This window comes from Simochromis diagramma, unplaced genomic scaffold (genome assembly GCF_900408965.1).
Source record: "Simochromis diagramma unplaced genomic scaffold, fSimDia1.1 OVJJ01000387.1, whole genome shotgun sequence".
Classification (NCBI taxonomy): domain Eukaryota; kingdom Metazoa; phylum Chordata; class Actinopteri; order Cichliformes; family Cichlidae; genus Simochromis; species Simochromis diagramma.
The window spans coordinates 1,941,813-1,968,962 of record NW_024387152.1 but is presented as its reverse complement, the minus strand read 5'-3'; the positions used below and the strand labels follow the sequence as shown (position 1 = coordinate 1,968,962).

Here is a 27,150-nt window from a genome sequence, read left to right as displayed (position 1 = left end):
AAATAGGCATTTCAGTTTTTCAGACATGTACTGTGTCTGAAACAATGTTTTTAGCGCTGTCTAAAATGTGTCACTGTTATTTATTGATTGTCCATTTTCATGCATAAACAAAATACCGATGTAAGATCTGAAACATTCTTCTGCTATGTAAGTAATGTCAGAGGACAAAAACTACTAGTAGTTTATGATGTTGCTTTCCTCATTACTGGATGCGTGGCATTAATGATGCAGTTTTTCCAAGGGCAAAATAGGACAATTATTAGTTTATTCAGAAATGCCATAATTTTCTTAATTTTATCACATTTCAAAATCTTAGGTAGTAATAAAGATGAAATGCTGTTGCTTATGGCTCTTATTATATTGTTTGTTATTGTGTAATCATCATACTAACAGTATGTTACTCAAAGACTAAATAACATAAAAAAGAAAAATGGTGCACTAGCCCTATGTGTATACAGTTTCTAGTTATTCCTGTTGTAATTTAAACATTGCTAAAGGAATAATATGAACAAAAAACTGCATCATATGAGGACAGGGCAAGTCACAGAATTAAAACAGTGAGGCTCGTTTAGCTGCCTCCAGGGCACATCTGGCTCCAGCTTAAAACTGAAGCCTGGACCAATTTCTTAGCTTTAAGGGCTAGCGCATGCAGTCAGTTAGCTGTTTTAGGAATGCCAGTTAATTGCAGTTCCTATGGAAAGGTTGGATAAATAAACACTGAATTGCCTCTGATGTGTTGTACATCTCTACAGGTTCTTGGGATAGACTTCTCCGCACACTGGCCCAAATTCAGCCAAACTAAATGGTCTTTTTGTGTTTGTTCTGACCTTGAGCAAGGCTGTGACCAAATGTTTCTACCTTGGGTCATTTCCAGGATTCCACAACAGTCAACGTAGGCTTGGGAGAACCATTTACACACGGGAATGTGCAAGGGAGGTGATTCAGTGAGGTGTTTTCACCTGGTTTTACTGAGAAAAAAAAAGATTTTTGAAAACATGTTTTCCAAAACTGGGGTTAAACTCCTGGTTATATTGTGAAATTACATTTGTGGTCTTTAGGAATCCTGACTAAAAAGTTCCATAGATGCTTAGATATTGCAATTAAATGTTATTATATGAAACTATAGGTTGGTGTGTTGATACAGTCACTCAGGCTTTACCAGATTTTCTCTTCTGGGGTGCTGTATAATAAAGAGCTGCTTAATATGAAAGCTGTAATTGTAGAACAATGAAGGAAAAAAAAAAGCTGGAAAAAAATACATTCAAAAAGTCAAAAAGTTCCATCAATAAACAAACAGCATCGATAGCAGGTGCAACAGAGATACATAATTCCAATTTCTTAAATGAATATGACCCCCCACCCACGGTCCCATTGTTAAGCATATGTTTTGAATGCGTTGATTTTCAATTGTTTATTTGTATTTACTATTTTGACTGCATTTATACCACTAGAAACAGACTTTTTACATTTTTCTTCGTATGCCATGTTTTCCTCTTAGTTAGAGATAATATCAGAACTAAATGTTGCCGAAACGTGTTTTTGTTGTTTGCGTTGAACATTGTTAGTCAACTGTTCACAGTCAGTCAGCCGGCCTGATATTTATATTAATTTGTACGCTGTATCCGACTCTCAAAATAATCACCATAACAACATGTAAAACGCTCTCACGCATTTAATATCTTAGCGATGCGGATTATTTTACAGCTTCTCCAGTCGTTAATTGTGCAATTAAATTAAAAATTAATTAAAGCCCTTAAGCCGATGCAGTCCTCTGGTGATACAGGGGTGCAGTTCAAGGTCCGAAATTTTGGAATTTGCTGGTTTCTTCATAAAAATCCCACGCGAAGAAAAGTGTGAGAATGTGGTCATGTTTCCCTTATATTAGTCCTCGAATATGTTAATAAAAGTGTTATAAACTCTTAAGTTTGGTTTGTATTTCGTGATTTGTATGAAGTAATCGTGTCTTAAAGTAGGCACACGTTTTTAAGCCAAACATTATAAAAGAAAATGGCAAGAAATCAGCGCCAAAGAGATCTGGTTGCAAAGTGTAATTATTATTATTTTCTTTTAATAATTTTTGTTTTTATGAAAATAGAGCTCCTTTTACTTTATTTGTATTTTCTTTTCGTTTATTTACGTGGGTTACATCCCACAAATATCTCGATATCGACATATTTGATAAAAATTTCTTTTTATGCACGACTTTTTAATGGGTTCAAACGGGGATAATGAATGAATTCCAGAATTAATATTGACACCACAAGGTTCAGAAGGTTTGGCATCCTCATCTGCTGAGATATGATGCCTGACAAAGTATGTGCTTTGACTTTTGAAATATTAGATGAGGACGTGATTGGACAGGTGATCAAATTTGCAGATTTAAGTTTGATAACCGGCGTGTTATTATTATCATTATTATTATTATTATTATTAATTTTAAGTAGTTGGGTGAAAGGGGTGGCCCAATTCAGCCAGAATTCGTAATATCATTCAGACTTAAAAAGAAAACCCGAGTCAATAAGATGCCTATAGCACCGAGCTGATAAGAAGACATTCTCTCTACAGCCAACAGCTTTAAAATATCACTGCAGATAAGATAAAAGCGAGTCAAGGACAGATCAAAAAATAGATTAACCCCTTATGACGGGGTTGATAAGATTGTTTGCAGTTTCGTTTCCTTTTTTATATTTTATTTTTATTTTATTATATTTTTGACTCACGAGTTATATGAGAGACATTTCTTTCTCGAATTTGGACCCTGTTTATGCACACGGCTACTGTTTTGGTTTATGAGAGAGGTGGAGTGTCCTCTCCTGAGCACACACAGCTCTGTCTGAGCACGGGGACTTTGAACTTGAACTTCGCCTTGCTCATCTTTATGTGCGCAATACACCGGAACAAATGAGCCAGAACTGATTTTGGTCCATGAATTGATCTGCCTCTCTCCTTTATCCTTTCCACCGCCCATCCAGGCTATGTACTTGAAGCCGAAAAACGCACCTAGACAGTGAACGACATAGTCAATGTGTAACTCCATCAATTATTCTTTGGTTATCTATGGTTTGCCTTATAATTTCTTCTCTGTTATGCTCCAGGTGTGGCCTAATGTTAGTTTTGCACGAACAACCATTCTCAAGGACAGCTATGTTTATCTCTTAAACGGTCAAATGGACCAGTATGTATAGAACGAGGGTCAGCGGTAGTTCTGCAGAAAAGATCATTTGACTGAGCAGAATTTAGAACTTAGTATGTGTTTATCATAAAGAGGGAGCTGTGTAAAAGATTTCCGTCATAATTAAAAAAAATGTCTGTGTTCATTACATGTTCACTATATTTAGATTTCCGAGCTGTTTTCGCCAATGTATCAGCACAGCAAAGTAATCCTGTTGATGTAAAGACAGGGGGTAGGTTGCAGGTAGAAGCGATGAAAGAGATCGCACTCCACACAAAATATTTTCTGGAGTTATTTTAAGCAGTGTTATTTCAGGTATAGCCCATCGAAACTGCGGCAGTTGTTCAATTGTTCAATTTTTAAAAAAAAAAAATTTGTTAAAAAGGACTGTTCAATTTTTCAAAATTCACAAATTAGCTATTGGTTTAACCGCAAATAAAAAGCACTTTACCCCCTATAAACTCTACTAAGCTACCCCCTTCAGTGAAACTGAAAAAGATAAATGACTGATTTTAGAGTAATTTTAGTAGTTTAATGTCAGTTTCTCAAATTCAGATGACAAACTTGGGCAAAAATAACCACCTCTGCATATCTAATCTGTTACCTCGGCATCAAAAACACACAGGCGCGCGCTTCTGGTGTATTAGATTATGATTCACTTCTTTCATAAGAACTCATAATTAAACTAAATCTATATAGTAGTTACCTACATACATATTTGTTGGTTTACACATATGATTCCGTTTGGTTTCAAGTGCACCGTTTCACTTCAAGATTTTCTTCATCACAACATCATGCAGGTGCTGACATCATTTTCCAGTCCACAGCTCCTCCAAACCAACAGCCTATTTGATTTTAAGCTCTTGATACAGTCACCGTTGAACTGCTGCAGACTAGGTGAGGAAGTTATTCTAAAAATCTCTTCCAGTAAATTTCCCGCATTTTTATTTGGTGTGCTAGAGTAAAGTGAGCTTCACAGGGTGGGTTATCCAAACAAGCCGTGTGCATGTTACAACCGAGTCCACTGCTTACATTTTGTACCTCAAAATGCAATCTGCATGTTTCGCCTTTTGAAAATAAGTAATACTACAGTATATAGTGCATTTCACATGTTGCATGGATTTCACAGTGAAAATGATAAGGTACGTGTGGGTACATTTAGGACTTCAAATTAAATATTTGCATCTTAGTCTGGATACTTGGACTTTAAGTGGAGCAAAAAGTAAAATATGTTATTTTAGCTACATACTTATAAAGAAACACTTCACGCAGAGTTGGATCTGCAGTGTTCTGTTCTTTGTGCACGTTTCCTCACTAGTTACTGATCAGAAAGCGATTATTTTTATTCGGCTTTTCTGTATAAACTTTCTTTAGAAACAGTTTTTAATTCAACTGGCAGCCCTCTCAGTAGTTGATATAGTGGCGTCTTAAGCTCAAAAATATTCCGAGCGCGTGTCCTCGGAACTCTGCTTGCATGCTGACACATTTTCTATATAAGAACTCTTTGAAGACTGCATAGTGTTAGAAACTGTAATGAACGCTGGTGGCACAGAAACTAGGCTACAAGAAAAACCGCAAGATACCCTTGAAGATTATTTGAATACAGATTTCTATATCTTAAATGGCCAAACATATTTTGGATCAGTTTCGTCGCGATAATCACTTTCGAAATAAACGTGCTTAACCTCAGATGACTGTGTTGTTCTTTTTTCAGACCTGCTGTTAAGGAGAATAGCTCTTCATCAGAAAAATAGCTTCTGAAAGATCTTTTTCGACAACAATTGGGAAGCTTCAAACATATTAAACACACTTCTGGCGTGGGTAGAACTCATTTAAGGGACAGCTTGTGTAGTGACAGTCTGAAATGTGCAGAAAAAAAGTTTTAAGGGCTTTATTCTTTGAGAGAAGGAGTGAGGTGATTAATGATGAACGTGTGTGTCTTTTGTTTTGCTGTCTGGGCAGATGGAGCGACGGCCTCTCTTAACTTGAACTTGGACTTCCGACGAGACGCGTCAAACTGTGGATTTATTTTGTCAGCTTTCTCACCGGTCCACCCTCTAGACTGCAGCAGGAACACTAAGCAGTGACTCTTGCAAAACTTGATTTACCACTTAAACAGTGGTAAATCAAAGATTTGGCATATACAAAAGAATATTTTATTAACAACGGCGCACATAAAGGCAAAACTTGGACAAAATTTGGGCCTGCAGTGTTGGACGAGATAAGACTTAGTAACGTGTTGGTGTCATGTGTCGTTATAAAAGTAAATATCAAATCAAATAATGCATTGCAGAAGTTAAAATAAAAACCTTAAGTCTATAGTGGCAGTACTCATTTTGTGATGAGTTTAAGAGATAATTGCGCAAGGCTACGCTAAACTGCCTTTATCCACGTCAGGAAGCCTAATATACAGCAAGATATGTGTCTAAAATCATAAATTGTTGTGTAACTACACCAACCACCTTATCAGATCTATTTATCCGTCTGTTTTTGTGGTGATGCTGGTGTAGCTTGTGATCTGAATTGTGCGAAATTCTACAAATGTTTGCGGCTTACATGCTCCCCATTAAATCGGTGCTGTATTCCTGACGAATTTATTGCATTTCAGAAATACACTTTGCATTGCAACTTGATGACCTGCACAATCTTTTATTCTCGAATTTTGTAAAAGACCCTGCTATCAGTTCAGTGCAGTCAACGAATGATGAACAATGGACAATGTAATAAGAATATGATAAGTACACTTTTAAAAAAGGGTTGTAAAGCCTGCGTTGTATTTTGTAAATCCATCTGGCCTAGCTGGAGCGGTGGTCTGCCAGCCATACCCTCTGTTCTGTGGGCGCGGCTCTGCTTGGCCTCCTTTAGTTTGCGGTTAGTCCACGGCCATCCTCTCATAGTCTACCTGCTTTGGGTGAAATTAAAAGAGTCAAATCTGAAGTAAATTACGCCTAATGTATATGTATGTGTATGTAGTCCTTTTCATGCAGCGTGTTTGAAAGAGTCATGACATACAGCCACTCTCTACACTGTGCTATCCCTGACGCGTAAAATGGCCAAACCTGTCGGTGATTATCCTAAAGATGACCAACTTCAAGCTAAACGTACTAATTTTCAAACGTCCGCCATATTTTGTTACTTGGCTTTGCAGTAGTTTACATCTTTAACCTTAAGTTGGTAAGAGTCTATTTAAGAAAGTATTAGTGGTTTGAATCTAAAGGGCTGGGACACTCCCTGCACCGTATTGTCTAAACTCAATACACTTGTGTCTTCTGTTCACTGTGTGCTGTTTCACGAATACTAAATGTAATTTAAGTTTGCCTGGCAAACATGTCTTCCTACCACTGAAATTAGACTACGATTTTGCAGTAGATTTATCTCCTGAAAACGTATAGGCGACTGCCACGTAGTTTACATTAGATTGGGGTCACAAATGCCTTATCCAGGTTCGGCTGCTAGTATCAGCTGCTCATCCCTATGCGGCAAGACACAGAAAATGCAACAACCAGGCTAATTTGTTGACCTAGGTTCTAGCAAACTAAAAGCTGTACCCTGATCTATTTACGCATTGAGTTTAAATTAACATTTTTTGTTAGTGTTTTGTAAATTCATTCTTTGTCACGCACCAAGCACTGCACCGCCTAGTTATATATTTCAGACCTTGGCAAAAATCACATGCTGCCCTATGCCCTGACAGTTGGCATAGAAAGTCAGTGATGATGGCTTCTATGCTTACGAACTCTTCTGATCGTAAATTAAATGCAGCTCGGAGAGGAAAACACCAGATTGAGATGCTGTTTTAGTTTTGTAGGAATGCTTTCATGACAGGAAAGCATTGTCCTGCTTCCAGAACAATAGTCCACCTTCACACACACATGTGATTCCTAGGAGGAGGAGAAGTGCTGTATTTTTCAGATGAAAATGTTGCACGAACAAAGATTAATGCAAGCATGGAAGTACATGTTGCGACTCAAGCAGTCACGTGTGACTTGCACGATGCTTTCAAGTTAATATGAGCCTCAGTTTCCTGTCATGTTTATGTATCACAATCCAGTTTGGGTCCAGTTGCTTCGTCCATATACAGTATACGCTAAAAGTCTCCATGGGCTCCTTACTATATTGCGCACATCTATTTGGGTTTTTGGTTTGTCTACGTGTGGTTTTCAGTTGAATTACCAGTGATTTTAACTTCATTATAACATTGGTTCAGCCTGCAGCTGATTGGAAACTCTTAAATATATCCAAGGATTTGCATCATAATGAAACTACTGTTAAGATACTATTTCATAGATAGATGAAAAATAATTCACTTAGGCTTAGCTTTAGGTGGAAATGTTAATTTGTCTCCACCTCAAAAGATTAATTTGTAGGTTATGATGGCAGTGTCATTATTATTTGAATAAGATATGGGCCTGCGGTAAATGGGATTGGGTTGAATGGGGCTGTACAATAACACACTACAGCCTTGTACTGCAGAGTCAAAATGGCGCTCGGTGCATGTTGTAAACGCATATTCTTCTGGCTTAATAGCCATCGGCTAAGTCGTGTGCATATGCAGTGAGTTGACAGCGGAAGCTGCAGGTAGGGAGCCGTTCTATGAGGATGGAAGGTTCCCCTCCCCCACAAACCAATGCACCAGACAGGCGCTCTCCCCGCCTGACAGGGCCTGTCTGGCAGGACGTGATGTCTGGTTGTCAATGTATTTACTGCGAGGCATCATTGCTGGTGGTCAGGGTAGTCGTTTCTATTAACACTTTCGCAGTGAAGAGTATTTGATTCATCCTTGCAGATCCTTCTAAGTTTTTAAACAAAAAGTTTTAATATTTAAGATGGATGAATGTTTGTAAAATTACATGTTTTTTAATTTTCTGGTCGAAGTTCCCATAAACCGAATAAGGATCCAGAACCCCTCTAAAATACTTTGCTTAAAACTGAGCAGTGAGAGTTTTTCACTATCGTCTCTGACTGCAAATGTATTTGCGTAATTTATTTAGTCATTTATTTTTTTGTAGTTTGGTTAATACCCCTTCAAGCATCGCGACTTTGATTGAAAGCGTTTCCTTCTTTCTTGTCATTATACGCAAATTTAAGAACTATAATATGCGGTGACAAAAAAAGTAAACCCACTTAGGCGAATTAATTTTAGTCTGATTTCCCAGCATAAGAGACAAGTTTGCGTACTTACCCAGCGCAACTCATTTGAACCCTAAACTCAAGTTTAAGTTCAGCGTGGGCAAGAAAACAGCAATCTTCATTTTACAATTAATTATTTATAAATCTCGCTGTGAATGGGTAGTTCGGATGAAATTTTAAATACAATGTGAAACTTGGGCATGCGGAAACTTGCGGGAAATATTTATAAGAATCTGTGTATCTTAAGCAGGTTAAGGGTTAATAAAAGATAATGAATTCTGAAGTTCACGTTAACATATTTTCTGTGGGGCTAATTAAACACTATAGTTAACATGGAGTTACTGGTATCTTTGCTACTTTTCCTTAAACGCCTACATACTATCCAATCTATATTTTTTTGCTTTTTTCTTTCCTCCTAACCATAAACGTGATAGTTATAATACTTACTCCTACTTACAAAGGGTTAAAGAAGGCAAATTCAACAGTTACCCGTATATTTAAGATGTTAATCTGTTGTGATAATGTAGTGTAGTCTAGTTTTTCAGAAATGATTGATAAAATCAGAAACGGACATTTCCAGTCTATTTTAGAGAAATGTACAGGTCAGATTAACACGTGATTTATATATTTGTATACGAAAAAAGATAGTTGATTGCAATTTTCCTTCTCTTTTTTTTGGCTTTGCTTTGTTTAATGTTAAACTATCAGGCTGCCTATTCGACCAACGCTACACCATCAGTCTGGAGGAACTGTTTCTATAATCAGCAAGAAATATGCACTTGCATCTGTTATAGTAGACAGCATTGATTAAAAATACTAACAATTAAAGAAGATTTTTAATATACGGTCATTAATAATAAAAAGGAGCTAAATTCTTAGTTTGGAAGGTGCCGGTTTTCTGCCGCGCAAATGTTGTCAAATTCCTGATTTTCAAGCAGAAACTAAATAGTATTTGGAATTCTTTCCCCCTCTTCGCACATAGCAAATATTTTAGAGTAAGGGTCTCCAAATAACTTCTAGTTTGCTGCATACTTCAGTGTGAAGTTCATTCTTGCCTGTCTAGACTCTGATTACGACCTTGTTTGTCTGCGTTTTTTTACCTTGACCTTGGACTTCCGTGCAGCTGCCGCTTGGATGAGCTTTTCGCAGTTGTAATTTCCTTGAGACAAAAGAGCTAAAGTCTCTGTCCGAGGAAGGACAGGGGTCCGGCTTCCCCAGTGCTGTTTGCAAATGCGCAACGGTTGCTCGATTATTCCTAAGACAACTCAGAAGAGCAAAAATGTTGATAAACTATCCGCCCTTTACAGGGTAGCTTGTAGCCTGCTTTATGAGTGACTCATGGAACAGGCATTACAAAAAGCCTTTATGGATTCACTGTGGGCCTAGCCTATCGGCCATATTTGAAACTTGAAAATACAGTAAAGTTTTATATATTAGCTCAGAAGTAATTTTTGAAATGCAGAACAAAAGAAAGTGTGTGTGCGTGTGTGTGTGTGTGTGTGTGTGTGGGAGGGGGGGGGGTTATAGAACCTGGTGGTAATAAGAAGAACTAAAACTTTTTGAATAGTCTTACAAATCTAAAGGAAGACGCAAATAAAACAACAGAGGAAGAGTTGTTGGAAGAAATAGGTCCGCATATCTATCATGGAGTATAATTAAATAAGCTCTTTAGCCAAAATACAATCCAGCTCAAAGCGGCCCTTGTTCTTATTTTCCCCTGGAAGCGTCAGCATCCACTTATAGAGTATGAATGAAGTGCACAGTGAAACGGAAACATCACATGAATTCGCTTAATGGTGACTTTGATTGTCTGCTTGTCGCTGAAACTCACTTTGGGCCTGAGAGTGAATCTTTAAACTAAATATATCTTTACTTAAACATATAACGGATTAAACTCTATAAAAACTAAACGCTATCAGTCAGTATGGGCAATTACGCCATTTATATATTTAAATACCAAAACACTGTTCGCTTATTTTGTAATGACGGCGTCTTACCTGCTATGACTTTCATCTCGTCCTGTGGCGGCTGGTACTGCGGTGCAGTGACTGTCATTCAGCACATTCACGGTTGATAATCCTAAAACTCAGCCTGGTAGGTCTGCATCACATACACACGGCGCGCACACACCCGGCCAACCTGTAGATACTTACTTAATTAAGAACAATATGCTGCAAAAAATAATTACCTCATTCTAAAAAATAACTAAATAAAAGAAAAGAAATACATAAAATGAAATATTATAGTTTTCACAATATCAACATCTTAAATGTAATATTAGTAAAATCCTGATTATTCCCTGCTGCAAAAAAAACAAAACAAAACAGAATTTCTTCATTATATTCATGTGCGAATTAGTAGAAGATGCGGATCTGAATGCGCACTTCTAGGAAGGAGCCTTGATAAGAGGTTTGAATATGCATATATAGTGTCCCACATATACCTAAGACCAGTGTGAGATAATAAAGATTAAGTTGACTACATAATTAAGATTCAATATTGCATTATCGTTCTGTAATATTATATATTTTTATATTTCAAACAAAACCCCAGACGCAACATATCCACCACAAAGTAACGGACAGAGATAAGAGTTTGTGTCATATGAAGCTGAAAATACTATTCACAAATGTAAATACAAATATTTTATTTTAATTTTTTCTTTGCACAATGTTATATCCCCTGGCATCTTCAGAAATCGGCTAAACTTCACAGGTTGCTTTCGTTTGCTCCAGATCGTGAACGTATCCAAACTCCCCTTTAAGGGTGTGGGTCTAGGTGATTTAAGCCAATGATATGACTCGGTGTTCTGCAGGAAAAACGGTGACACTTGAGGCAGTGGGTCTTTAAAGGGCTGCTCTGCTCCTGCTCACAAGCTCAATCTCGTAGGACTTGTTAGCGTATCACGTGCCAGATTCTTAATGAAGTGGACACACAAGAGCACTATGTGCGCATGCGCTCGGTGTAAACTGTAGTTGGAAATGAGGTGTCCGTCTTGGAGTAGTCGACTTTTAAAAAGCATCGGCAGCCCGTGATATGACGACTTCGCTAGTTCTGCATCCACGCTGGGCGGACACCTTGATGTACGTTTATGAAAAAAGCCCGAATGAAAACAACCAGAATAAAAGCCAAACAATGGAGGGACTGAGCGGTAATTGCCCTGCGACCCACTGCAGGGACCTGATGTCGCACCCCGCGCTGGGACGACATTCTGGCACCATAGCGACCCACCAGGGCTCCGTCTACTCGGATATTTCCTCCACAGACACTGGCCGACAGTGTCCCGCTTCTCAAACATCATCAAGTGCATCTTTGAGTTACGGTTATCCCTTTGGAAACCCATATTACGGCTGCAGATTATCTCACTCGCACAACGTGAACTTGCAGCAGAAGCCTTGCTCGTACCATCCCGCAGAGAAATATGCCGAGCCCAGCACAGCGCTGCCTACGGAAGAGCTGTCTACCAGGGCGAAAGAGTTTGCCTTCTACCCGAGTTTCGCCAGCTCGTATCAGGCTGTTCCCGGATATCTCGACGTGTCGGTGGTGCCCAGTATCAGTGCCCACCCTGAACCGCGCCACGACGCCTTGATTCCCATGGAGGGCTACCAGCACTGGGCTCTCCCTAATAGCTGGGATGGCTACAAAGAGCCAACACAACCAACTCATATTTGGAAATCACCTTTCCCAGGTATGGAAAAGTATAATGATTTTTAAAGTGTTCCGGCAGATTGGAATTTCTGTAGTAGTCCAGCTGCTTGCAGCATGTTAATACGCATTAGGGCTATTAAAATGCAGGCAGATAGTTTACTTTGCTTTCGTACTGTGGTCATCTAATTTTATTGTGTTAAAGTCTCCGTATCAACTTACCAATGAGCCACGGGAAACTAAATCTGATGAAAAAACACACAACTGTAAATTCCCATGTCTGTCATCACGTGTAATTTTCCTGCATCTCTCATTTTATGCGGAAATATTATTATGGTTTGAAGTTCAACAAATCCCCATGCATTTCTTTGAAATATGCATAAATTGAAAGTAAATTGGAATTCCACGTTAAGGTGGGTTTTCTGGAGCCCATCCTTTCTGAGTATTTGCTTTTGACAGTCATATGATGAAGATAGTTAAGTTTCGTCACGTAGAACAGAGAGGAACAGCACTGCATACCTTTGCCCCTTGTATGACAATATAGTGGCTTAGCTAGCCTGCTGCGTTTGGATGGTGCCAATAAATCTTTGCGCCCCCGTGGTGCGTCTTTTGCATATATTAGGATTCATTTATAACATTTGCATTACGTACAGATCTTTGCATCATGTCGTATAAATGGTTCAAAAAGACGGACAGGCTCACCTTTTACGTTGTTTGCCATCACACAGCATGCCTCTTATCAACAGCATGCGCCAGTATGCACTTTACAGAGTGTTTACTAGGCTACTTTGTTTAGCTTATGACTTTATTATCTTTTTGAAATCTGTAGCTATTTTTAATTTCTGGTAGGGACCCCATTGCTTTTTAAATGTTATAAATACACAAGAGCAAGCCACGCAAGCACGGGCACGCAGACAGTTACGCGCGTACACATGCACGAACACACAAGTGCGCGCTGCCTTTCTGTGCTGTTTCAGCCACACACACACAGACTGACGTCCTCTCACGCGCATCAACTGATTTTCTTGCAACTAAAAACACATGCAGTGACTCTCATATCCAGTCAGTTATCCTCAATTTAATGACAAGATATAACTGAATGCTTGAGGACAGTGAGTCAAATATTAGGACATAGCTTTAAAATCCTTTAGCTTAAATAATGTGCATTTCCCCCCAATTTCATGTTTACACAAGAATAGTGTATCGTAACAATCTCTTGCTGCCAATTATAGGGGGCGAAAAACTGCATGTATTACAGCTTGCCAGTATTTGTGTTAAGATTGCCCTGCTTGTCCTGTCATGTTTTTGCACGGCTGTTTTGCATTTAGCTTTACTCTTGACAAAAGAGACTAGTCACAAAAGTTAGGTTAACTTAAAAAAAAAAGAACTATGGGGAATTAACAAAAAAAGTGAATAGAGTATAAAAAATAAAATTGCATTATATTATGAGTAAAACTAGAATCTTTCAAGAAAGCCTTTAAAGAAAAGTATAAAATATGTTTAACATGTATAACTTTATTGTAAGAAAAATTAAAAAGTTAAAGTTGCCAGCTGTCTTCAAGTTAGATGCCAGATTGTGATTCCTGTGTGTTACTGGTGACTGGTGTGTGGCACACACAACCGGACCAAATATAATTACACTTATCAGTCTTACCCCACAGCTTGATTACATGTCAATGGGAGATTCTTTTAAGATAACAATAACCGCAGTTACCTTGGTCCACAGATTATCAGTGAGATCAGATAAAGTATTAGTATGAACCATAACTGTCACTTGATATTGAAAGATCATTTACAACAACTGGAAGTTATTCAGTCACCTCTCCACATGTCAGGTGCAGCACACCAGAGATTCTGACTTCCAGAAATTTTTAACTCTGTAGCCCATTCCCGTCACCACACACACACACACACACACACACACACACACACACACACACACACACACACACACACACACACACACACACACACACACACACACACACAGTCAAAGAGATTGTATTTTCCTATTTTCAGTAGAGTCCATCCAAATTTGACCGGCCTTGTCAAACGCAGCATTGCTGGTTTTGTGAAATGAAACATTGTGCTATTTTGCACAGCGACTAATATTTTCCTGGAACTGTTCCTATTTTCTTGCAGATGTTGTGCCATTGCAGCCCGAGGTCAGCAGTTATCGTCGAGGGCGTAAAAAGCGTGTCCCTTACACCAAAATCCAGCTCAAGGAACTGGAGAAAGAGTATGCAGCGAGCAAGTTCATCACCAAAGACAAGAGAAGGCGCATCTCGGCCGCCACCAACCTTTCAGAGCGTCAAGTCACCATCTGGTTCCAAAACCGACGAGTCAAGGAGAAGAAATTTGTCAGTAAATCCAAGAACAGTCATATGCACACCACTTGAATGGATGAGCGACTTTCTTGAAACTGCAAGTCACACTTTCCAAATCATCTTGCCATATATTTACCAATCGTAGTTGAAGAAATTTCTTTTGTATTTTTAATTTAAGTTCCATCATCAACTCCACCGACCACGCAACCAAGGTCTCCGATTTCAATTTAGAGATAATGCTCTAAAAACTGTGAAAATATAAAAATTCACTTCACATTTTGTTTTATAGGAATGTACATATATAAATATATAATATTTAAAACGATATTAGTATTTCAAAGACAAGTATTGTGTGTTTCTTTTCCTGTTTCCTTTTTCTAAGATTTCAAAAGGACTGATGATATTTCAATACTTGCAACTGATCAAAAACAGAGGACACGGTTTAATGTCATTTTTGAACTGTAATCGCCGCATGGACAATGGTTGCGGTGGCGAAAAGACATGCTGAACTTGAGACTTTATCGTCTTCAACAAAAGACTTTCGGAAGAAAGAATAATTTTCTAAATAAAAAAAGGAAAAAGAAAGAAAAAGAAAAAAAATGTTACATCTGAATTTCAAAAGCTATGTGTGTGGGATATGTAAAGCCTGGGGTAAAACAAAGGCTGCTATGTCGTTAATCTGTACAGTGCAATGCCTTTCTTATTTAATTCATATTATCTAGTATGGCGGAAATGTAAACTGGAATATCCCCCAAACCTGTATTTTTTCCTTTTATCAGTGAAGGATTCTGTCATGCAACCGGAATGATTGTAAACCATTAAAGTCAGTGAGTATTACACATAAATGCACAATCGTTTCTATCTTGTTTTGACTTCGTTGGTGTAACATTGGAGATGATCACACGCCTTGTACGACGCCTGTAATTTCTACTTTGGTGCAGTATGTGAACTGTTTTGTGGTGTTGAATTACGTACTGATAACGTGTTTCATAAATAAATGATGATTATGAAAATGCTCAAATATCCAAGTCAATCAGCCACCCTCCTCGCAGCATTTCCTTTCGTTTCAAGTTACACCGGTGCTACTAAGTAGCAGAGACCCAGACCTCTATCGCTTTTCCTCTACAACATCCCAGCAACGGATGGGCGAGTCCAGATTTTTATTTCGCACAATACTCGATTAAGAATAACTGGGCAACCTGGAGTCATCTTGTTGGCAAGCAGGGATGATACAGTGATTAGTCACGATTAGTGCGCAACAAGGCATACTGGCACTTGCAAAGTCAGAAAAACATAAATGAATAACTATGCTGGAATTTACTTCTTTCTTCTACATAGAACTACAATGTTGAGACTTACAGGACCCGTTTATTTACATAGATCAGCTTTGAGAAACGGAGAAATGTGCTCATGAAGTTTGCACCGCAAAATTCCACCGCAATTTCCATCAAAGTTAAAGGCAGTGCATTTTTTTCTGTTATTTAGCATTCGTTCAAGTTTCAGAATAGCTGGCATTCAGCGAATCAAATGGCTTATCTACCCGCTCTCACGCGAACATTTAGCGGGTTATTATTTTCAATCCTTATTATTTTCCGTCCACAGGTACAAAAGTGTTTTGTTGTGGGTCTAACGGAAACGTAAAAACCGGCAACCTTCAAGAGGGCAAGAACATTGTCTTAATTAGACACCATCTGTACTGAGAGTATTTATTCATAACATATTTTGTTGATTAATATTTTCCAACATACTGACAAAACCTGAGTAGATTTAAAAGGCAAAGCATTTGCTTTGGTAAATGTAGTTTTAGTCCTTCGCTGGATTCGGTATACAGGCTCGAGCCTGCTGTAATTGCAGTACGGAGTTGTTACAGGTAAGCCTATACACAGGTTGCAGTTGTAGTTAAGTTGAGGAGCCATTTCACCCAGCCACACACACACACACACACACACACACACACACACACACACACACACACACACACACACACACACACACACACACACACACACACACACAGTCTATCTGCGTCTTAATAGTAGGTCAATTACGCACTGACGCTAAAAACACAATTCCCCACCAAGGCAACATTATGCAACAAGTCTGTGTGGTTTTGTTTATGTACATGTTTTTTATGTGTTTAAAGAGAAGGTTTTGTTGTATTTTACACGCACCCACTTGTTTCACATGCAGACTTTAGTCATGAATTTCTCAAAGGTAAGTTAGGCTAGGCTACTTGTGCAACAGGAAATGACTGGAGAAAAATAATACGCGGACATAAACGGTTAGACACGAGTGTCCTGAGAATAATTGAAGATGCGGTCAGTTTATTTTAAGCTCCTGGTGACTAGCCCACATCAAGTCTGTGATTAAATGTTTTATCTGAATTAAAACCCAGGTATATGACTCTTCGTGTGAGATGTAAAGCGTGAAAACGGTTTCTGTGCCTTTCTTTAGTCTTAGCATTTAACGTCTGAGGCCTTTCCTATTAAATCTAACGTTAAAGCTAATCCCTAAAAAACAAACAAACAAATCCAACCGAATTAATCATTAGTCTAAGTTTTGCTGTCCACTTTCATTTCTTTATGTGCCGATTTCTGGCGCGCTGTGTCAGACTTGAGGCTCTAAGCCGCCAGATTTCAACTTTTGTTCGTTCGTTTCCTGGATTTTCAGTCCCTGTAGAAAGTTCTGGCTCCTCTAATTTACCCTTGACCATGACTATGCAGTCACTTTGACCTTGACATCACAGCGGATTGTGAATAATAAATAGGGGGTTGGACACCACTGCTGACTGTTTGTTTGTAGGCAAACAAGGTGTTATTTCCCAGTCTAGACAGACGGGCTTAATGACATGCCATAAATACATAAAAAGGGGAAGTGTAGCGATATCCTCTGACCTGCGACTCTGACCATCTCTAAGAGCGGTGCATTAACATTTTGACTCAGTTGTTTTTTTCTTTTCTTTCACCCCCCCTCTTTTTTTAAGAAGTCATCTAAAAGTACTTGTTCTAGCCCGTACCTCCCAAACCACCAATGGTTTCACGCACTCATCATGAGGTGTGTGTGTTATTGACCACGGAGGACAGGTAGAACTTTTGACGCCTCACACCAACATCAGTAACCCTCAGCAAGCAGCCATACTGCCTACACAGCAAGAGGAAATAATTATACGACGTCGCCCACAATAAAACAATTAAAGGTACGGCTGTTTTCTTCCTAATATGGCAGTAGGCCTACATGGACTTTGTTTTAGGACATTTTGTAGCTTTCAAAAAAAAGTACACTGAAAAAACAAAAGTAAGGAAGAATATGCTGTGACAAGCATAACCTTAATTTTTAAATGTGGTTTATTTCTGTCGATGAGCTACACTTCGTACAGCGACGACGTTTTCATATGTAAAAATGCACAGCTGTTTATATGTATTTTGTTTCAGAACAAAAGTATGCGCTACGTATTTTTTCTTTAGCTGTGTATTTAAAGTCCGACCAGTAATTTGCCACATAAGTTGGCTAATCTACACCAGCAAAATGCAGTGAAACGAGCGGAAAATGCGCTTTAAAAGATACGCGTGTGTAATGCTGTAACAACCATGTTTTTAAAGCGTTATACATATACATATATGAAGAAAGAGAAATGGTACAGTACATAAACTCATGTGTAAATGTATCAGCGTCGCAATAAGCTACACGGTTCCCCTTTTTTCATCTGCTCAGTTTTAGGCCCAAATCGACATCTATGCCAAATATGTTAAATAGCCAGATTAGTATTTTATGTGCCAAACGGGGAATTATGCAGCATATAATCTCATTAAACCATACAAAACTGCTTCAAAACTAAAAGAAAAAAGTAGCCCTTGCGTTTTGCTGTATGTGGAGGTGTGAAAGCAGCAGGCCACCGTCAGCTATGAAAAAGGGGGCTGATAACCTCTGGTGGTGACCAGAGGAAAATATCAGGAAGTGTTGCAACAGCATTTTTCTTAATGTGTTTTCGTTCATGTCTAGTTTTAGCGCCTGGTTGACATTTTTTTTCAGTGCTTTTGACAATATTTGCGGAACACGGAGCTTACCTTTGTTTCATTTTGTCCAATTATTTTAATGTAAAAAAGATTTTAAAAAAGGAAAGTTTTCTGTCAGCATTTAAAGTTGAAGCCTGACGTTTAAAGCTGACAGAATGCCATTTTTATCTTAGTTATTTTGCAAGGACACTGCTGTCTGAATTAAACCTTATATTATACCATCAGTGCAAAATTATTTGATGTCTGTAAATCTGTTATTTGATGTATTCTAGGCATAATATGCCCGATCAATGTAAGACGCAGAAGGCTACCGAGACTTTCAGCGTTTAGTTGTTTTATTTATTTATGCATTTATTTGTTGACCTCACTGGAAAAAAAAGGCGACTTCATATTTTTTTAAAAGCTGCACACTGTTCAAACATGTTACAAGTGAATTAAATCTTGCTAGGCATACAAGCCAGGTTTTGTTCGAAAATTCATAATCTAATAGTCATAAACAGCCCTAGTTAATTAACTCTTTATAGTCAATTTTTTTGATTAAACATTTTACTATACAGGCGCACAGGATACTAAAGTTGTCAAGTTTGGATTAAAAATTAAACCAGCTAATAAAATAAAGAAATCAAAGAAAAAATATTCTTGTTTAACATTTTTTGACAGTTTCTTTCGATACAGCTAAGCACAAAGTGACGGTCAGGTTCAGATATTGATTTCTATAAAGTGAAGCTTTACTATTGATCCTTAGTTTGCGTATTTTAATTTTTTAATTTTTAATTTTTACACAACAATCTCTGGGTTAAATTATGATGAATACGTATTCTATTTGGGTTGTTTTTAGCTTCCTTAATTTGAAATTCAAAATAATAATAATATCATTTTCCCTCGGAATGATATGCGCTGTTCTTAGAGATACAAGTAGCTTAGAGATGTAAGTAGCAGAATTCGTATTTTATCAAAAGAATGCATATAGTTATTTTTGCAAGAAAACCGCATAAAACATAGTGTGTTGCTGTAAACAAACAAACAAACAAACACAAAAAAAAAGCTCTTCCAAAACATTTCATCTAAAACGTTACCACTTTGTGGTTCCTTATACTTCCCTTGGTGGTTAGTTTTTCTTGAAGGAAGCTTTTAAGGGGTTGCACATAACTGTGGCAACCTGCCTGCCGAGAATCAAAGAGAGAAAAGGGGAAGAAAAGCCCTTTGTTTAGGCTATTGCCCTGTCTGGACAGGGACCAGGGGATTGCACGAGACTGTTTTCAATATCGAGCAGACAGTGTACTAGACAGTGACCTTGACAGTGCTATATGCTTTAAGTTCTTTATTTTAAATAATAGATTTTCGTTATGCTAGAGCACAAGGCCTATAGCCCACGGTCACATATGACATCATCGTCGAGCTAAAGATGCACAGAACAGACGTGCAGTTGTTTGCACGTGAAATCCGGATCTGTGGGATACTTTGGATCAGAGGCGTGGAGAGACGAGGCAAGGAGGCGCAACACATGGCCTCTTTCTCCGAGGTAAAGTGGCGACTTAAGCCTGCACATTACTTAACGCATGGACGTCCGGGACATTTTGTTGTAAACATCACACTGTGCTGTTTTGCTTTTGTCAACTGTTATAATAACATGAGAAGCTGTGAAGTGATAGCGAGGCACCCAAATGCTTTTCATAAGACCGAGGCCTAAGATATTATACTGGATTGATGTTGTGCTGCATTGCGAGACTCCCTAACTAGATGCAAGAATGTGCAGTGATAGGAGAGGCAGTGAGACCAAGGGAGAGAGATAAACCCTGACAGATCCCCAAGAGCTTCTCCAGTTTAAACATTTGATATTTGTTCTTTCTATTTAAGGCTAGAGCGAGGCCCGGTGCCTTTCGGTTAGATTGGATACATGGTCACAAGTTACGGACACAGCTATCAGATATCGGCTGACTTGCAAATCGTTCCCAAACCAGTGTTTAAGTGAATGCTAATGTTCTCACATAACACCTCATTGGCAAATTTCTAATTGGCAACTAGCGACATTCAACACGCATGTGCAGGCTTCTGTAAGCCGGCGCATTTCTGTTAATGCATAAATTCATAGTGCTGCTGTCAATAAATAAAGGGAATATTAATGTATTTTATATTTGGACCTTTACAACAGATTTTCTTTTCTTGGTGCTATGTTAACAAGGCGGATATTTTTACATTTGTTTTTAATAAGCAACATGGAATTCGGTGCATTATCAAATATACGGATTATATATCTTTAAATTTAATGGAGATATCAACTCTCACAATACATACTGAAGTTTGCTGAACCTCATATCTATTCCTTTATTTTAATGGAGTATTAAAGTTCAACATCAAGTTCATCCCACCTTGTGTCGTGAACTTGAGTAGGCTGACGATGACATAAGTGGGCTATGTTATAGCTATGATTTTTTTTTAAATATATGTCGTCGGACTTTTTAAACCACCTTGATTGAAATAAGCGGAGACTGGATTATGACAACTTTAGTAATTATATAAATTGATTTTTGGTAGTGGTGGTGGTAGCAAAATTTGAATTTGCAGGGCGATTGCAATAAACTGTTGCTGGACTCGTATAATACTGAAAGAGTTTAAACGACTGTGCAGTCTTCTTAGATTTATTTATTTATTTTCAAGAATAAGAAGCCTGTGTATCCTTGAGGGGAATGCAAACGCCATGGATCACTTATAAGAATATGTACGAGGATTATGGTCATTTGATGACCACAGGCCACATTAGAAATAGTTGGGCCAGCTGTTTGCAGAATACCTAAATCATATGCATATGATAGTGATTTTTTTTATTTATTATTTTTGAAAGAAACTGCACTTTGGCGGAGTCTGAAAAGTTTGCGTGAGTGTGTGTGCGTGCGTAAACAGAGCGCTTTTGTCAGAAAATAGGATGCCGGTATCACAGAATATCTCATATTTGTTCAGTGTCTTCCGAGCTGCATCCACAAATCAACTAATTAGTGCGTTATAAAGCAGAGAGACTCTCGGCTGATTGAATCAGCTAAGGGCCCTCTGATATCTTGTAAAATTCATATAAAAGAATTGTGAGAGGTATAACAATCCCACCAGAGTTTGGCTGCGAACGTTTATTGGCGGTATCTGTTAAAGTTGTTCATGTGAGGTGTACTAGAGAATATTATGTGAAATATACCCTCTTAAAGTAACCTTGTAGAATATCGTCCTCCTTTACAGAGCCAGTGGCTTCAACCTGCTGACCCCGTTACTGTAAATATGAGTAGAGTGCGGCAATGAGCATCAGTCTTTTCTTAAAACAAGCTTGTAAAATTGGGACATCACAGCTTTATATGACACGGAATTCGACCATAATTTGCTAGAAAACAAGATGTCATATGCACCCTCTCCTTCAAGAAAAAATAGTTTTCATAAGAAATAGCATTTAAAAAACTTTTGCCAGCTTATAAAGATATTAAACGAGGCCATGGACAGTTCCACGAGTGTAAAAGGAGAAACAGTCTGGGCTCCTTTTGGACGCGGCGTTGCTCGAGTGAGCAAAAACAAGATTCTACATTTTTAATAAAAGGTTTATAGTATTTTTAAAAAGCATATAAACCTCAGTAATACAGAAGTTAATGTTTTGTTTTGTCTGAGATGGACCAAGTGGGTGGTACCATGTGTAGCAGAACTTAGCCTGGACACGTGGTCTGAGAATGACCAATCAGGCGCTCCTCCAGGTTTAACTACGTTAAATGTCAGATTGCAATAAACTAGAAGCTGTTGGTCGGGCCCGCGGAAATGGGCGAGCATAATCTCCTTAATCCAGGGTTTGTGGGACCTTTGGTAAACATCCACACTGGAGACACGTTTTACTTTCCGAATTTTAGAGCCTCAGGGGGACAACTGGCGGGGCTACCGTCTCTCTCGTACCCGAGAAGGGACAACGTTTGCTCCCTCCCGTGGAATCCTTCGGAGCCGTGCAATGGATACTCTCAATCCTACTTTAGCAGCCCCGTGTCTATTAACCCTTCCTTCAATCGGTCGTGTGAAATTACCAGACCAGAGGAAGGCAAATGCTATTACAACAATGGCAACGGGAATAGGGAGACCTGTTCAGGTGGCAGCAGTCTCAAACGAGAGGATAGGGCGAGAGACACATCATCCCTAACATCTGACCACGGGATGCACAGTGGAATTGGCAGCACGGCTGCCTTTTCTAAATACGATTATGGGACCGAGCAGCTAACGCAAGACCCGCCATCCTGTCAGTCAATGGAGTCCGATTCCAGCTCCTCTCTGCTCAACGAGGGCAGCAAGCCTTCATCCAGCGACACACAGACCCTGGTGTCACCGGGAAGCCATTCCAGCAACATAGCCGCAGGCGGAGGTGAGCGTATTTTGTTTTTAACCACAGTTCTCACAATCGCACCTTCACATTATTTATAAGAAAGAACAGGCTGCGCACAGCGTACATTTGCCGTATTAAACCGTCATTAGAGCTCGTTATCTTGATGCACAACATGCAGCTTAGGTTAGCCTGCAGGGTACTTGCGTGGTGTGCAAACGCCACTAGGGGTTGCCCTAAAATACTCCATGCGCCATGTGTGTGTGTACAGTTAGAGATAACCCCCAACAATCCATATCACAAGCAGCGTTTGAGTAAACAATTCAGTTCCGTCTTCTATTTTTTATAGCTTAGGCGAGGTTCTGTTGCTTAGACATATAAACGGTTGACTTTGGTCTATTTTGTTCGCACTCACACAGATCAGTGCAGTGATTTAAAGAAGTGAGTCGCTTTGGTTGACTGCATCGAATAGAGACAGTTTTCTTTTTAATGACTCGTAAACAGAATTAATCTCTGTCGCTGTAGACTCAGGAGTCATTTAATATGCTTTGAAAGTCGCAAATAAGTACGTGGTATTTGCAAGCACGGCTCAATTACCACGTTAATGCTGCTTTAACTGCAACAATAAAACTTCCTGTGACACAAACCGCGGTATATTGGTGGGCTCCATAAAGGTGGCTGATTTTTTTTGTCTTTTAAACACGGGGAACAAAAATGAAACGAAACTGGACAAGTCCTGATTTACAAATATTGGGATTTGAGTCAGAGACCAAAACAAATTCATGGTACATGTGCAGAGAATGACAGCTTCCAGGGGCATTAGTTTTCTCAGCTTAAGATAAAGCACAAGCCTTACATCATGGATGTTTAGCAAATCTCATCAGCTTACTCCAGCTAAACCAAAATAATACATTTATTTACATATACACATATTTAGAAAAGCGCCTTATCACAATGCTATTTAACAGGTTTGCTCTAACATGGCGCATTGCATACTGACTTAACTAGGGAGGCAACTTGACTTGGACAGCTGATGCCCCAGTAGGTTCCCCGTAACCTTGGAGGTGACCGTGATTTTGCAACCGTGGTGACTAATCCACTGTGTGCTCCCCTCCTCTCCCCTCTTCTCCAGGTGCCCCGTGGTACCCGATGCACACTCGGACCAGAAAGAAGCGCAAACCTTATTCCAAGCTTCAGCTGGCTGAGTTAGAAGGTGAATTTATGCTGAACGAATTCATCACCAGGCAGCGGCGGAGGGAACTCTCCGATCGTCTGAACCTCAGTGACCAACAAGTCAAGATCTGGTTCCAGAACCGCAGGATGAAGAAGAAGAGACTCATGCTGAGGGAGCAAGCTTTGGCCTACTTTTAGAGATGCGGCAGAAGGTGAATCGATAGGCAGTAAAAAAGAAAAAGAAAAAAAAAGAAAAGAAAAAGCCAAGCCTTCTACGCTCCCTTAGGTCTTCTTTTAGTGCATGCAACCATCTACCCATCTTTTACATTGCAAGCATTTATTACCCTACTTTATTTCTAATATTTTTATATCAAAGGTGCGGGTTGCAAAAACCCTAAACAAGCCGCTGCCTGGCATCCAAAGCTATACACGTCAGTGAGTCTTCACGTTTTGGTATAATCACACAGAAGAAGCTGTGAGAATGTGTTTGTGTGCGTGTGTTTTACTTTATCCCGATCTGTCATGACATTAGTGTACGGCCTAAATGTGTCTTTAGTGTAACATCTTTTTCGGTTGACACATAGTGACGACATCAGGATTGTTACCGTTTTAGTCAGAGAAAATAAGGCGGGAGAGTCGGCGAGCCCTCGAAATAGGCCTAAAAATAATACTGAAGTCAGACAGGGAAGCCTGACTGGGGCGAATCAGTGCAAAAAGAAATGTCTGAAGTTATGAAGTGATAAAGAAGAATCTCGGTTTCGGTCGCCTTTACCTCCACATGCCATATTTTGTTAGGCAAGAGGAACAACGCCTTTATCTTGTCTCCATAGTTTTCGCCACGTTTATGGGCACGTTCACGGTCACGGGCGGCAGATCTGGAAGTCTGGGAGTCTGCGTGAGGAGGCGAGAACTAAAACCGCAGTGTAATTCATATCAATGTTTTTATGACTGCGCATTGAAAATTGATTGCCATGACTTTGTTCATGTGCAAATAGATTTCTGAAGGTATTTTCCTCTTTCACCCCTACTTTTATTGCTTTTAAACGTGTCTTAACATCAACCACTGAATCCTGCATGGGTTGCGTTTCTTTCGTTTAGTGAGGTCACCGTTAGAAAACGGGTTTGAGCTGCTATAAAAAGTTTAAGTCCAGACTGTACCAGTCAAAAAAAGTGTATTTTACAATGAACTAGCGATGACCTGTAATGGAAAGATTGAACAGTACTACACAACTGTGTTCAAGGCCAACTCGGTTACAGCGAGGGACCCGCCTAAACTCGCAACAGCGGGAGAATAAGTTGTTTTTTGGGGAAAGCGCATTTCAGAAACTCGGTGCTTATGATTTTTTTTTAATCAATATGTAGAATTAAAAAAAATGTAATCATAGGCTTATGTGTGTGCTCCCTTAATTCAGAGTGAATGCAGTGCATTATCCGTCATGTACAATGAGTAAGCTATAGCAGTGAAATGTTCTCAGCATGTTATTGATGTGAAATAATCATAAGTCATGTTCTGCAGGACACTTTTTCTGTAGGTGACTTTTATATTTTTTCTTCCAAACAAATGCCAACAAACTAAAACTTTTTGGACTCAAACGTCTTCAAAGAATGTATTATTATTATTATTATTAGAATTATTATTACTAGAATTATTATTAGGGAGGGAGGACGGTCTATTAGACCTATTAATGTACTTGCTTTTTGCAATGTGCTCAGTGTTGCCCCTTTCTTTACCCTGTACTTGTGTACAACTTTGTTCAATGAAATGACATATGTTGGTATTTGCATCCTATTTGAGGAGGCCTTATCGCTATGTAATAGGCTAGTGCTTTATGTTATTGACCGTCTTGTAACAATATCGCATTCCATAGGCTATAGCCTATTTGTGGTTGTAAGGGCTGGAAATGTAGGCCAAAAGTGTATAGTGTCAAGAATGGTAAGAAATGGTATGTAAGGTTTGTTTAATTTTTTAAAATTTTACAAATGTTTTTATTTTTTTAATATTATTATTATTATCATTATCATTATTATTATTATTGTTTTACCATTCATGACATTTAAAGAAACGACGTTTCAATGTAGTAGTTGTTTATTATCGTTATTTTATGTCACTCCGATTGCATTCCTTTCTTTGCGCTTGTAAGGATTGCTACGTTGTCTTGTAAAAGTAATAATGATATGAATGTATATGCGTAAGGTCTTCAATAAAACACAGTATTGAAAAGGTTACTGGTATTAGCCTGTTATTATGTTGCTTATCTGAATGTTCTGCTTCAACACCAATGATAACTGTGGGGATTATTTTATTGGACGTGACCTGTAACACGGTTTAAAAGCTACACGCGTCCACCACACTGAAATAAAGATTTGAACATTAATAGGACATTTGAAAGCATTTGAAAGAGTGTTTTGTTGGCACATTAATTACACATGCTGTGAAACGTAAGAAAATAGAGCCCACACAGGGGGAGCTTTTTATTTTATTTATTTATTTATTTATTTATTTTATTGTTGCCGCAGCAGATGCAAAGGTAGGTTATAGACAAATAGGTTAAAATGCAAAATTGCATCCAGGTGCATATTTTAAACTATCACTGAATATTGTGTTTATAAAGCCTGGGACACAACAACAACTACAAAACACCTAGACTGGTTTAAAGTAAAATTCCCTTTTCCGTCCTTGTGGTTTCTCTTGAAGTTCGACCTAATCAATGTCACTGGTATGCTACAAGCCTATAACGGCGCAGCTAAACACGCAATAGCTCTGTAAAGCAGTAATGGGGTTACACCCCAGTGCTCCATATAGTCAAGCCCTTTGGACTGCCTTTTCCTTGTGTATCCAATCTTCTGCCTTGCAGTGCGGATTTATAAGTGTGATAATTATATATCAAAGTAAAGTTCATTATAACATGTACGCAGACAAAATAAACATTCTTCCCTTAAATGACATGCACAGTACGCACACACTCCTTTACAATGAACCGTTTCTAAAATCCACAAGGCTCTCCCTACTGGCAAATGGGTGTAAAGCAATGCGCGGCAGTGCAGCGTTGTCCTGTCAGCTATCTAAACATGCAATTGTACGTTTGTCTTCAACAGTTTGCAGTCTGAGTTATGGTGAAGTAGGCTATGTTCACTGGAAACTGCTCTGCTGTCTGCATTTGGAATCAGATGTTGCCATTTCACTGAACTGTGAACGTCTGCTCCTTGCAGCCGCCTGACTGAATGACATTCCTGACTTGGTCTGTGCGTGATCAGGCATACATGTACAAATGTAAGATGGCGTGAGCTCATTACTTGGCACAATCCCCTTGGTGTTCGATTAACTATTGCCTCGGATATTTATGATTTAAGATATAT

General features: G+C 38.8%; 2 protein-coding genes across 2 annotated transcripts; both read left to right on the top strand.

Annotated features, from left to right (window-relative positions):
- Positions 1-11,167: 11,167 nt before the first annotated feature.
- On the top strand, positions 11,168-15,524 carry hoxc13a (homeobox C13a). The gene is made up of 2 exons (XM_040048003.1): positions 11,168-11,990; positions 14,090-15,524. Exons 1-2 carry the CDS (start codon positions 11,339-11,341, stop codon positions 14,344-14,346), a joined length of 909 nt encoding a protein of 302 aa, XP_039903937.1. The 5' UTR covers positions 11,168-11,338; the 3' UTR covers positions 14,347-15,524.
- A 6,420-nt stretch (positions 15,525-21,944) lies between these two features.
- Positions 21,945-25,995, top strand: hoxc12a (homeobox C12a). Its single transcript, XM_040047397.1, has 2 exons — positions 21,945-22,662; positions 23,753-25,995. The coding sequence occupies exons 1-2, from the start codon at positions 22,074-22,076 to the stop codon at positions 23,989-23,991; spliced, it is 828 nt and encodes a 275-aa protein (XP_039903331.1). The 5' UTR covers positions 21,945-22,073; the 3' UTR covers positions 23,992-25,995.
- Positions 25,996-27,150: the final 1,155 nt, after the last annotated feature.